General features: G+C 32.0%; 2 protein-coding genes across 4 annotated transcripts; one reads left to right on the top strand and one right to left on the bottom strand.

Annotated features, from left to right (window-relative positions):
• Nucleotides 1-305: 305 nt before the first annotated feature.
• Nucleotides 306-7,458, bottom strand: LOC109800202 (FG-GAP repeat-containing protein). The gene is made up of 13 exons (XM_083066180.1): nucleotides 7,279-7,458; nucleotides 7,012-7,170; nucleotides 6,583-6,831; nucleotides 6,386-6,505; nucleotides 5,868-5,948; nucleotides 5,291-5,386; nucleotides 4,630-4,725; nucleotides 3,979-4,032; nucleotides 3,681-3,884; nucleotides 2,329-2,454; nucleotides 1,986-2,051; nucleotides 1,581-1,880; nucleotides 306-1,286 (listed from the first exon to the last, which is right to left on the bottom strand). Exons 1-13 carry the CDS (start codon nucleotides 7,339-7,341, stop codon nucleotides 810-812), a joined length of 2,091 nt encoding a protein of 696 aa, XP_082922306.1. The 5' UTR covers nucleotides 7,342-7,458; the 3' UTR covers nucleotides 306-809.
• Nucleotides 7,459-8,698: 1,240 nt separating this feature from the next.
• LOC109801260 (protein WALLS ARE THIN 1) lies at nucleotides 8,699-11,153 on the top strand. 3 transcript variants are annotated; one of them, XM_020362283.3, is made up of 6 exons: nucleotides 8,699-9,024; nucleotides 9,133-9,195; nucleotides 9,282-9,398; nucleotides 9,697-10,102; nucleotides 10,438-10,589; nucleotides 10,699-11,153. In XM_020362283.3, exons 1-6 carry the CDS (start codon nucleotides 8,846-8,848, stop codon nucleotides 10,871-10,873), a joined length of 1,092 nt encoding a protein of 363 aa, XP_020217872.1. In that variant the 5' UTR covers nucleotides 8,699-8,845; the 3' UTR covers nucleotides 10,874-11,153. The 3 variants fall into 3 exon arrangements, with proteins under 3 accessions (XP_020217872.1, XP_082922307.1, XP_020217873.1); XM_083066181.1 differs by having other exon boundaries at nucleotides 8,880-9,044; nucleotides 9,138-9,195; XM_020362284.3 differs by having other exon boundaries at nucleotides 8,880-9,044.
• Nucleotides 11,154-13,576: the final 2,423 nt, after the last annotated feature.

Raw genomic sequence — 13,576 nt, 5'->3', positions numbered from 1 at the left:
ACATCCACGTGGAAGTGGAAATTGCTATTTCGTTCCACGAAAGAAATTTTCTCTATTTAGGCCTTGTAGAAACCTTGTCTAACAAAATTTCCCTATAAACATCAACTAAAATTAACTTAAAAGAAACTTATCATTAATTTATTTTAAAATCTTAGTTGACTTCATCTTATCTTCATTGAATACATTTTATTTTATTTTCTCCTTTCATTTGAGTGTTAACGGAAAAAAATTATCCAAATAAGTCAATCCCTTATAAAATTAAGTTGATATGGATTAAAACACTTGAAAGACCACATTGAAAAGAATTAAAAAGAAAAAGAAAAATAGACTTTGATTAAATTGAAGAAAAATATCACTTCTACAAATTTTCTTAACAAACCATCTTTTACTCATTTCTAGAACTGAATAGCATCTTATTATATAAAGAACTTTGGCTCAAAAATAGAGAATTTTGAGCTGGATAGGACAGTGAATTCGTTAAAGCAAGAAAATCCTTGGGAAAAAAGGCATCTCTTGTGCATCAACTAATTCTGAACAGGTGACAAGTGTGTACAGTAACAGTGTAGCTTCCTCAAAACGGCAGTCAAAAATCCCGGAAGTGGAGACAGTATAAGTTTCCTCATAATATTATAACATCAAATTTCCTACACTCTGTCCAAATTTTACAATCAACAGTCCAAGACTGTTCGGCACCTCCTCCAAATTCCATAAATTCTACGCATTTTGAATACTCGTGATTCTCCAATGGTTGCGCACACCTGACTGTTTTCTGTTTCTTCAAAGTTAGTATAAATTTCAGGTCCAGCTTTTCACCGAGGACCAGATGAGGGACGAGGCTTCCCCTTGGTGGAATTCAAGTGCTGGGTGACAAATATAACCCCCATCACGACTATGAGACAACCAACCAGCATGCTGAAGAAGAGAGCACCTGGTTGCCTGGTCTGAACAAAGCCGTACACTCCATTAGAGGTGACAATAATAAGGTCAGTGAGCCCATCATTTGAAAAGTCCTCACAGATCAAGACATGTGTTGGTGGAGCAGGAAGCTCAATTGTGGCCAATAAACTACCTCCAGGTGATATTACCACGGCTTCTTGTTCGCCGGCTGCAAGGATCATTTCCTGATTATCATGCAACCGCAAGGAAAGAGGCTTTAGTGTGGGAATCACCTGACCACCTTCCATCATTCCTGACGGGGAAGGCAGATTGGACCATGTAACACCAGTTGATTGTTGCCACTGCCAAACAGCATCATGACCATGCAAGCCAGGGGAGTACGATGTAATCTGCAAGAAACAACTTTTTCATGTCACTAATATCAGCATTGATAAAATTACTTATACATTTAAAACTATTCAAGAACTACAAAAGGCTCCTATCGATTTAATCCGAAAGTTCCATATTTCACAACATTCGTAAATGTTTCTTTCAGAGAAGTAATCCCCATCAATATCTCAAAAAGACACCATTATAAATTGTGAATAGAAACACTTCGATAAACAAAATTGAAGAAATAGTATTGGTGCTAAACAAACTATTGAACAGAAGTTTTTAACCTCAAGAAGTAAAACATAGCATACCTCCCCCCGGTTCGTCAAGAAGATAACATCACCATGGCTTCCCTTCCGATGCCTATGACCATCACTCCTAGGAATTAGAATAGGGGTTGCTACCTCTAAAGAAGCAATATCTGAACCTTGATTGTAGCTTCTATAAAGTTCTCCATGTTGGAATAAGTTAAAATGGGTATAATGACAAATAGATACATTGAAGAGTTGTTCCCGTATTGGTACACCAGACGTTGCAACAGCCCAACAAGGACGTAGCACTTCCATTGACCCACTAACTACAGTCTGTTCAGCACCATTTCCTCCAACAGCCTAGTAGGATGAATATTCCATACATCAGGCAGAACATCCTCCATTTGCTATCATGCCAAAAAATAAGATCTAGCTCAAATTTTTTAATAAGGGTAAAAAATGAACCTGCACGTGATCTAGAACTCCATCACCATTAATATCAGCATGTAGACCACCTTCCTGGAGATGAAGCTGAAAATAAACAAATTTGTCATTACATAAGACATGAAAACGTTTATGAAAATATTATATGATGGAGCTAAATAAAATGTTGGCTGAATAGTAAAACAACGGGATAAAATATTTTTAAGACTAAGAAAAGAAATCGGCATGATCCATAAGCAGAAAATACTATCAGAAGATGCAGCTTTGCAACTACTTGCAGCCTTCAATGACCTCAACAGATTATGTTTAAGAGATATGCATGGTACAGCAATAAGTTCAAGTTAGCTAAATGTTTTATGTTTACCTTGCATATTGTTCGACCAGATGCCAGATGAAGAGCTTCTATGCCCTCCTTTTGATGAGCCACTACAACATTAGGTACCCACCAAACCTGAGTGTAGTTGGTTATCGTGGGAACATAAGGAAGGTGCTGCATTCCAAGAGAGAAACATTATGACTGCAATTTATTTTTTCCTCTCTCAAAAAGTTTATTTTCTCATAATTTCATAACATGTCAATTTTATTTATGTAAAAACTAAATCTTATTAGGCAATAACATGAAAACCAAAAATAACGTGATGCAAAGAGATTACTTCGATATAGAAAATCTCTTGATAGGAATATCTAATTTAGGATTTTAGACATGTTACATTATTCAACATCCGCAATCAACTACACTGATCTCTGGTTTATCTAATTTCAGGGGGATAAAGACTCTGATTTCCATCAAGTTATTGCTTTGGCACATGCCATGTTTCATGAAGTACCTTAATCTGTTAACATAATAGCCCTCAAATTGTTTTATATGCATTTTAATCTATGAAAGCAATTAAATTATTAGAAGCATTCAAAATTTACTTCAAGTAATGGCTCCCTCATTAATAAGGGAATTTGATGATCAATAATACTCCACACTCTGCAAGCATGAAGCACCTTTTATTTAGGAATAAGGTTGGACCATGAACACAATTACACTTCTACCAGTTTAATCCATACATTCACAACCAGCAAGTAAATCCAGAACAAATTAAGGCAAAACAAGCTTATTCAACAGGTTTTGAGAGAATAATTGGTGCCAATAAATATTCTTTTACTGCTGTTTTAATCTACCTAACCAATATAATTTTAAAAAAAAATTTTTTTTTTTTTTGGGGGGGGGGGGGGGGGGGCGCTACATGTTTATTTATATTATGATTATCTATCAATGTGCAAATATATTAATAACATACCTTGTCCCATAAACTAAGCATTCAAAATTATTATAGACACACATATATTTAACTGTCACTAACTATTTAAGAATAAATATATTGAGACTGGATATCTTATCACTGCATGATCAAAAACCAACAAATTCATAATGCTGTGCTATGGTTATATAGGATTATAGGTGATGCAAATGAATATTAAATAAAAAATTTAAATCATAAAATAAAATTTGGATATGCAGCAGTTATCAAGTAAGCACTACACAGGCAGTTTCTAGCTTAAGCCATGTTTGAAAAAGAATTTAGAATTTGAGTTGCTCAATCATCAATCATGGTCATCTTAAAACTAATTATCATTATATCAACCTAGTTGGAATGAATTCCAAAGACAACATTATCAAATATAACCAGCTTTGTTGGCAGTTGCATGACATGGTTAGCATTTAACCTTCTTCGATTTAGCTGAACCAGCATAATTTGCTGCTTTCCCAATTATGTTTGAAATTTTTTTGGTTGAGTCCTTCCCTGGAGGATGGTTTTCCTCAGGCTTGTGAAAAGGGTAACTCATAGCCTTTCCAGGTGTTCTCTTCAATGCTTTCCTTTTGTGCCGCCTGAAGTGGGCAAGCTTCAACAAAGTATCTTCTCTCCTAGCCTGATAAACGAATTTATACAATGTCAGGTATGGACGGTATTGGAGACTAAGCTTTACAACAAAAGGCTAATCAAGGTTGACAAATACAATGTACCCATTGATGAGGCATAACTCCCAGAATTGATTCTCTGAATTCCCTGCATTCAAACTGGAATTTCACATGTCACAGGAAGCTACCTTTAGGGGGATTTCTATAATTTAAAACAAAGATTTCATAATAACATTAAATTTAAACAAACTACTTTACTATGTGCACGTGAGTGTTTCCACACATAACAAAGGGATAGATGACATTTCTGAAGAAAACTTCGATTAATACTTTTAAACACTTGTTATTCTTAGATTTTTTTAGTATATTATAGACTGTAGTGGAATATAATCGAGAGAGAAAGGATGGTATTACTTATTCTTTGTTTGGAAGTTGCTTACACTTTAGAGGATTAATGAGAAAAAGTTGTTAATTTGGAATTACAGCATTAATAACGCATAACAATATTCAAAATCAACTAAAGGGCAGAATAGTAAAATAAACAACTATATTTCTAGGATTTGTAAAATCAATATATTTGAAAAAGAAAAACAATTCTTTCATTGCTTTACCTCAAAAATCCAGCCTGGTAACTGGTGAAGGGTTATAAAGGATGGGATTTTTTTTAATATTTTTATGCCATAATGCCACCAAATTTCAATAAACCAGACTCCAGTATACGCATAGGATTCAGTTGAAAAAATAAAATAGAAGTACCTCTCCAGGTTGACGGGTATTCAGAGCATGAACATCAAGCTTGTAGTTATGCTGCGGAAGTAATTGCAATACATCTGAAGAATGTGCTTCAATGTTCTAAACAATGAAAAGACAATACCAGTAATTAGAATAAAGGATAACAGTACACAAGAGTGTTCAACAAAATACATGTTAGATTAGTGAACATTAAAGTTGTTTTATCCATGTAGCCGAGGCTCGATTGTAGTTGTTAAATGTCAGATTAGCATCAATCACACATTCAATCAGACTTGTACATATGTAAACAGTTTGAAACATATGTAAACAGTTTAACAGCATAGCTGAAGCATCCTTCTTTAAGGGTATAACTATTGACATCAGACTCTAGTTCAATATGTTCTGCATTTTAATTTTTACTTTAATTGCAACTTCTCTTCTGTTTTCATGTTTCTTCCTGGATTGCAACCACCTAGATACACTTTGAAACATAAAACAAACTGGGGGAGATAAGAGAAAAAGCAGTTAATGAATTTAAAGATAGAAAAATGTATCCTTCAAACCAAGAAAATAACATGAAGAAAAACGCATTCTTAAATAATAAAATTATTTCAGTTTGAATTTAGGACGATGACAACACCCAAACAACAGACCAAACTGAAGACCAGATAATAAAGCACAGCACCTCATTTTTTCGGCTCCATCGTTCAACGCCAGATCTACCAGCAAATGCATAAAATGCAAAATGGCGTAAATCCACATTTCCAGAATTTTCAGAAGCCTATCCAAGGCAAGGATCAGAATATATAGTCAAAATCTGTCACCAATATAAGAAGAGAACTGACATGTACCAGATACATTTTTCAGCAAAACGAGAAATTTAAAGGAAGGAGTTTCAGTAAGGAGTCAAAATGTTTCCTAGTTATTTAGCTGCCTGATTATTAAGGTCCAGATTCTTAGGCTACACACTGCAAAGTGCAGAGTTTATTGGCTTAATAATAACACGTATTAGTGAAATTTTACAGTCTATCTATCTATATCAGCATAGGACTTCAAATTGACAGTTCAATAAAGCAAAATAAGATCAACCTTGAAGACCCAAAATCAAACTAAACTAAAACAAATATGTTAACCCAAAATCAAGCACTTAAAGTAAGCGCTACAATCACATCAGTGTTTTCAGTAGGTATCCTCTAGCATGCTACAGGATGGTAAACCAAAACAAGCACAAAATTTAGCATCCAATAAATACATGTCTATACCTCCTTTTCAGCAGTACTTCTTCTATGTTGCTCTGAAAATCTGGCTCCCATCCCCATTTCTTCAAAAGGATCCATAAAAAGCTGAAAGTGGAAAGCAATAAACATAGCTATACCAAAACAATTGATTCACAAATTAAGACAGCAGTAAGACCAATTTACCAATTTTAGAAGAAAATACTAAATAGTAATAATTCTGAACATGTATTAGAGATGTTCAAATCCAAATCATTACCATTATAAAAATAGAAATTTCTGAAATTCAAGAAGTAACACATCCTACATTACTATCATACTTCAAATAAAATTGCCGAGGAACTTTCATATCTGCCCTTGCAGTGTTTAAAACAAAATAAGAAGATGGCCACAACCTAATGTCACTCCTAAGTTGTTCACTTTTTAAAAAGGGCGATAGACACCATCCACAATATATAGCAAGTTTTTCAAATAGCGCACAGAAAGGGGCATACATAGCAAAATAGAATACTAAACCAGAAAACAAGCAGGAAAGGAACACATACATGTGGCTGCATTTCCATCCTGCCACCAACAATTATCAATCCTGTATCGCCATGCTTTAGAGTGTAATTGCTTATAGAGATTGCAACTTCCCTATGGTGAGCATTATGTGGAAAATCCTCCTATAACAACCACCAAAAGAATTAGTAAGCTCAACATAATACAATAACAGAACCACAGTACAACTAAAACATCGTACCTGTAAATTATTTTCCCACAGCTTTTGAAGGTTGGAATCAAAACACATTACAGACCACCCCGACGTTACTACAACCAAAACCTGCTTCTGCGGCTGCCCAATTTTATAACGGTCAATATAGCCAGTGGCCATAGAAACAGGGCGTCTGCCAGACATGACACGGACTTTGTCTGGCAACAGAGACACCTCGGCCAACACACGCGCCTCACTGAACCCTTCATCGACACGCCTGCTATGGGGCTCCAAAATCTGAGACCCCCACCATAATTACATAATCCAGATACCAATACCAGTACCAGTCAAAACAAAGTTATTATAATCAAGCAAAATCAGCAAGTATGCAAAGATTACGAAATGTTGGTGTTATGCACACATTGTGAAGGATGCCAAAACAAGCATGGGAAATTACAAGTTGTGAATTGAATGCACCTGAATTTTGGCGTCGTGAGTAGCTACAAGAACTTCCTTCTTGCCGTCACCGTTGAGATCGGCGACGAGCGGCGGCGGAAGGCGTTCGGCTTCGTATTTGATTGGATATTCATCGGTTAGGTGCACCCACGCATCTTTGAACGAAATACCGCCATCTTGCTGAACAGCAATGAAAATAAGCAATAAAAGTGAAATTGGATGGTGCGAGATTGCATCTAGTGGAAAGCGGGGTTAGGGTTTTGCCGTGAGGGGGAAAGGAAAGGGTACCTGAAGAGTGAAGAAAATAGCGAAAGCGGAGAGCATGAGAATGGCCAAATCCCGCTTCCTCATGATTAGCGTGTGCAATTCAGCTCCTGTCTCCTCCTTCTTCTTCCTTTTACTCTCTTAAACATTCAACAAACACCCTCCTCCACCTCTTCACTTCTAACTCTACTGGTATCGCTGAAACCAGTGAAAATATATTTTTTAATTTAATATTTTATAATTTAAATTAATATTATAATGTTTTTTAAAATGTTTCTTTGGACGTTATATCATTTTTCAATTACTTGTGGTTGCATCAATCCTTTAGAGTCCTACCAACTTTATTGTCAAAAAATACTTTAAAAAATATTTTTTTAGTTTATTGTAAAGCAAACAATTTTTTTTTATTTTTACTTTTCATCTCTATAAAATTTGAAAATATTTATATTATTATGTAATTCTTATTAAATATTTATTTATTTATTTACTTTAGAAGTTTAAGTGATTTAAGTGACATCCACGTATATGTGATATTATGTCGCATCACTAAAAAAATTAAAATGAATATTATCTTATTATCTTAAAACTAACATTAAAGACAAAATATTTAATTTAAATTTTAGTTCAATAAGATAAAAAGACAAATATTTTATAAAATTAAAATAAAAATTTATTCATTTTATAAGAATCAAAATCAATGATTCTAAATTCTTAGAGGAATTAAAAAAGAAAATTATAAGACTAAAATCAAAATTCACTTATTTTATAAGAAAAAAACTTATTTGAGAAAAAAAAAATCAATCTCTAATAAATTTAATAAAAAAAAACAATATGTGTCTCCTTAAATGAAAATAATAAAAAATCTCTCTAATTTATGTTCTTATTAAATATCATGTATAATTATTAAAGGTAAAATAAAAAGTATAAAAGTGAATATCAAATATAGTCATCTCTTTTATTATTAGTATATTAATTACAACAATAGTATATTTTGGAAAGGTCTCACTCTCTCTTACATTCATTAGCATATAAATATTTTTCTTTATTAATATACAAATGTCTTTTATAATTTTTTTTATATCAAATTATGATAATGTTATAATTTTAATGGTAACAGATGAACTTTCGGTAATAAAACCAAAATTGTGAGTATAAAATTGAGGAATTAAGAATTGCATGACAAATCATATAATATTATAGGTGCCAAAATTACGATTTGTTCTTTAATCTTAAGTATATTTTTCATTGTTATTATAAAGTCAAAACACTATAGAAAAGTTTATAAATGAAATTCTGAGATCCAATCAAATAACAATTGCGAAGAGAAGTTCACCATCACATGCAAATAAGCGATATAATTGCTTGCGGTAGATAGTGTCCATAAATTTTTAACCCATAAACGACAGAATTCATTCTAGATGGTGTTAAATATTAAAAAAAAAAAAAAAACAAATGGGATTTTTTTCACAAGGTAGATGGATCTATCTTTGAGACAGATTCCTCCCGTTTTCCCGTTCTTCTGGTCAATCAGTTCTAATGGGATAGAGCCATCAGTATCAGCAAGCAAACAATACAGAAAAGACTAAAGAACATGATGCCCCAACGAGTTAATCTGCACATAGCCTTAACATTCTTACAACTTTGTTATGCAGGAAATCATATATTTGTGAGAATTGCACTTGATACAGGTGTAAGCAAGCTTATATTTCCTGTCTATAGAAACATTACTGCCTTGATTCTCCTCGCTCCCCTCTCATATTTTTCAGAGAAGTATGCAGTTTAGCTCTATGGTAAATATATTGAATTAGAATAGAACCCTTTATTTATCCCCCTTTAACCTAACTCACCTTTTTATTTATTTGTTTTCCTCTCTCTAAGGAAAGACAGGCCATCAATAACTGCTTATTGTATACTACACTTTTTCCTACTTGGACTTGTTGGGTACGATCTCTTCATGAAACAACTCCATTGATCACTAAGGCATACGTATTTGGCGTGATTTTAATCCCCGCTTCTGATTGTGGCAGAATAACAATGAAAGAAGGATTCTACCTATTGGGTTTGGAGAACACATCACCTACCTTTGCTTCTGCTATGCAGAATTCTGTTCCGGCCCTCACCTTTCTGATGGCTGCACTACTAAGGCAAGCTACAAAATTAACCTCTATAAGTCAAAAGCCTAATGAATAGGAGTATGTTAGAAGTGTTTTTGATAGCTTCTATGTCATGAAAATGTCAAAATCTTATTCATTGTCTTTAAACAAATGCTCTGTACCAACACTAAGAGACTATTTGAATATATGTTAGAAGTGTTTTTGAGACTTTTTTAAAAGAAAACTTTTTATTTTCAGTAAAAAAGTTTTCCGAAGTTTTTCTTAGTTTATATTCATGGTTATATATAAATTAAACTTTGTATGACTTATTTGTATATGGGAAATACAGATATGAGAGCGTGCATTTCAATAGGATTGATGGGGTGGCTAAGGTCCTTGGAGTCCTTGCTTCTGTTGGAGGTGCTTCGATCATTACCCTTTACAAGGGACCTGCTATTTATACTCCACGTTTAGCATTACATCATCATGAACAATACTTGTCTATATTGGGGGATGCCACGGGAAAGAACTGGAACATGGGTGGCATCTATCTCTTTGGTCACTGCTTATGTTGGTCTAGTTGGATTGTGATGCAAGCATTCGTTCTGAAAATATACTCGGCCCCACTCACAGTTTCTGCATTTACGTGCTTCTTTGGTGTTGTGCAGTTTTTGACAGTTGCAGCCTTTTTTGAGAAGGATTCCAAAGCCTGGCAGGTCAATTCTAGTGGAGAGATCTACAGTGTTTTGTTCTCGGTTTGTAAATTAAACTAGCCCCTCAATCTGCTTTTTTTCATTAGCATGTTGGTTCACTGGATGTTTTTATCTTCATGACAACTGTTTTCCTATTGGCTAATGGAAGTAAACACACATATATATATATCAATTTGTGATTAGATAACATCTTAGAAATTCTTTATATGGTATGAACTGTTTTTACTTCCTTTTACTTAATCTAGGATCAGAATAGGTGACCTTGACATTAAGAAAACTCATTTTAACTATTAGGATCTATGATGTGACTCGTTTTTATGTTAAAGGAAGCCAAATAGGACAAATGGGATGACAGAGTAGGCTGTTTTTTGTATCAGGGACTGGTGACTTCAGGGCTGGCATCAGCAATACAGATATGGACTATTGGCAAGGGAGGGCCAGTGCTTGCTTCAATTTATCTACCTTTACAAACATTACTTGTAGCTTTGATGGCATCTATTGTTTTTGGTGAAGAATTCTTCTTGGGAGGGTAGGTTCTTAGTATTATTGTAACTTTAACTTCATTTTGTTTTATTAAAGTTATTTCTATTGACAAAATAAGAATGAGAAATCTTATTATTTTCAATTTTGAGGTGCAGGATTATTGGAGCATTCTTAATTATATCTGGACTATACCTTGTTGTCTGGGGAAGAAGTCAAGAAACCAAGTTTGACAAACAGGTCATAGTCCCCATTGAGTCCAAGAATCATTGGGAAGGAAAAAGTGACGTTTCTTCCCTCACCCAACCATTGATTCCTACACAAAGCTCTTAGAGAGAAACAATTTATATGATGATAAAACTATGAAAGTCCCTTATGATGATCCAATACATTATCAGTTGTTTTATTACTGATTCTGGCAGCGTCTGCTATTGACGACACAGTCGTAATTGGGGAAATTTGAATATCCCTAAACATTTAGGTGTCACTTTGTTTTTTATTTAAATTTTTACTTGATTTGTTTTGGTTTATATATAAAAATGTTACCATATTTTAACATTATTTGCGGTTTGTAGGCAAACACTGAAGTGAAGGCAATATTTTGTTGTGATAATTTTCTTTCTAAACTCTTAAATACGAGAAATAAAATAAAATCACCTGAGACTTCTATAAATGTTAACTAAAAATTTAATAAACGATTATACAAGGATGCGCCAAAAGATGTTGAGTCTGATTGAAGAGATTAATTTTTTTGTAAAGCAACACATAATATTTTTTTTAAATGATTATTGTTGGAATGCAAGCAAAATCTCACATTATTCAAATAAAATGATTAACATAAGTTTATATACACATAGTTGTCTCTATTAGTAGAGAGATTTTTTGGGTGATATTCAAAAACAAAACTGTGAAGTCTTTGGTGTTTAATGGTATGTCAACTTTCAAGTAATAAGATTCCATAAAAATAAAAATAAAAATAAAAATAAAACTCACAAATAAGATTATATTTATCTTTACCAATTTTATTTATCAAAAACACATAAAAAAATAAATATATGATGAATAGGTCGTGATCCTATTATGTGAGGATGTAAATTCTAGCGTAACACGTTTTTTTAATAGATTTTAAATGTTATTGAATTTCGATTTAAAGATTAGTCTTAGTTGACTAAAAACACTAAGGGGGGTGTATTGGATTAGGATTTTAAAGGACTTTTTTAGTGAAAAAAAATCCTGCGGATTTTAAAAGACTTTGCAGGATTTTCACGACTTTTAAGATTTTGCAGGATTCTACAAGATTTAAAATTAGGATTTTAATGGATTTTACAAGACTTTTAAATCAGGATTTTAATGGATTGTGTGGGATTTTGTGGAGTTTTGACATTTGATAAGATTTAAAAAAAAATTCATACATTCAAATTTAAAAAGAGTCAAAGATAAAAATAATTAAAAAAACAATAATGTCTAGATAAATAATAATAATAATTCTCCATAATATTCTATCATCTTTTTATAGTATCCACTATCAATTGTAACAATTCATCGGAATCCTCCTTAGTCCAAGCTTCATAGTTTTCTTTCTCTTTTCCTTTTTCTTTATTATTTCCATGTAAAATAATATATGTTGAAAACCAGTTATATAAATAATTATAGATAAGAGACAAAATCAATAAAATAATATTATTATTTTTAGAAGCACACCAATTATACAAGATCGAATATATCTTGGCTATCCAAATGGATCAAATATCTCAATCATTATAACAAAAATGTAAAAAAGAAAATATAGAAACAAAAGATAATTTTTTATATAAAAAAAAATTAGTATATTCGATACTGAGAAAATATTTAGATATAGAGAATATATATATATATATATATATATATATATATATATATATTAGTTATATATTATATGATAATTTTTAATGATATTTATAAATGTAAATTATTATAACAAATATTTTAAAAATATTTTATTTTTTTAAAAATAAGCTAATAAAGGCATAAATTCTAAACCCTAAAAAATTAGATACTACAATGTCTTATGTTAATTTTCTTTTTTAAAAATATAAAAAAATCTTAATTTCACAATATAAAAATAAAAAAAAATCATAGTAAAAAAAATAAAATAATTGTTGAGTCATAAAAGGAGGGATAAGAGTAACAAATTCAAAGGAATGAGAGAGTTCATAGTTTTTATGCTGAGAGGGTTCTTCCCCCAACTAAGATCCATTTTCATCTCATTCTACTCACAGAAACCCTAACAAATTCATCTTATATATATATATATATATATATATATATATATATATATATATAGATTATGATATCAATTTCATCTTTCACCTTTTTCTTTTCTTGATGTGTGTTATAAAAAAATTACCACTTAAAAGTTAAAATTTCAAGCATTTTTTTTTGTTATATAAAGGAACAAATTCAACTACATAAAATAAAATAAAGCAAGTCAATTAAAGAGAACAAACAGAAAAATAGAGCAACTCAATGACACTATCTTTTACATATCAGAGTTTCACAAAATAGGAGAATGGGATGAGAGCGGTACTGCAATATTATATATGAGCAATGAATAATAGTATAATATTATTAGTAGAGAAAAAATAGAGAAGACAGGAGCATAGAAAAAAAAAGATGAAAAACTCACTTGAAAATTATTGAAACACTTGAAAAATCACTTCAAACAATCCTTCAAAATCCGTTGGGTTTGGATGGGATTGTTTTATGATTCTGGTATTTATAAATAACACTAGAAAGTCCTTCAAAATCCCTCTCACACAACAATCCTTTAAAATCCTTATATTTTTGAATACCAATGGATTATTTTTAAGTTGTAAAAAATCTCAAACGAATACCAGTGGATTTTAATGGACTCTTTAAAAAATCTTGAAAATCCAGATTGAATACCACTGGATTGTTTTTAAGTGACATAAAATCCTGATTGAATACCAATGGACTTTTTTACTCAAAAAAAGTCTTTTAAAATCCTATGAAATCCTAAACCAATACACCCCCCTA

The sequence above is a fragment of the Cajanus cajan genome, chromosome 11, assembly GCF_000230855.2.
Source record: "Cajanus cajan strain Asha chromosome 11, NIPB_CcT2T_4, whole genome shotgun sequence".
Taxonomy (NCBI): domain Eukaryota; kingdom Viridiplantae; phylum Streptophyta; class Magnoliopsida; order Fabales; family Fabaceae; genus Cajanus; species Cajanus cajan.
This window is presented reverse-complemented; position numbering and strand designations above follow the sequence as displayed.

Coding starts and splice junctions, on each gene's coding strand:
- LOC109800202 (XM_083066180.1), bottom strand. CDS start 7,341: ATGAGGAAGCGGGATTTGGCCATTCTCATGCTCTCCGCTTTCGCTATT. Junction 5,387..5,867: donor GAAGTACTGCTGAAAAGGAG/GTATAGACATGT, acceptor TGCCTTGGATAG/GCTTCTGAAAATTCTGGAAA. Junction 2,455..3,680: donor GTTCAGCTAAATCGAAGAAG/GTTAAATGCTAA, acceptor CTTGGAATGCAG/CACCTTCCTTATGTTCCCAC.
- LOC109801260 (XM_020362283.3), top strand. CDS start 8,846: ATGATGCCCCAACGAGTTAATCTGCACATAGCCTTAACATTCTTACAA. Junction 9,025..9,132: donor CTCTCATATTTTTCAGAGAA/GTATGCAGTTTA, acceptor CCTCTCTCTAAG/GAAAGACAGGCCATCAATAA. Junction 10,103..10,437: donor TCTACAGTGTTTTGTTCTCG/GTTTGTAAATTA, acceptor TTTTTGTATCAG/GGACTGGTGACTTCAGGGCT.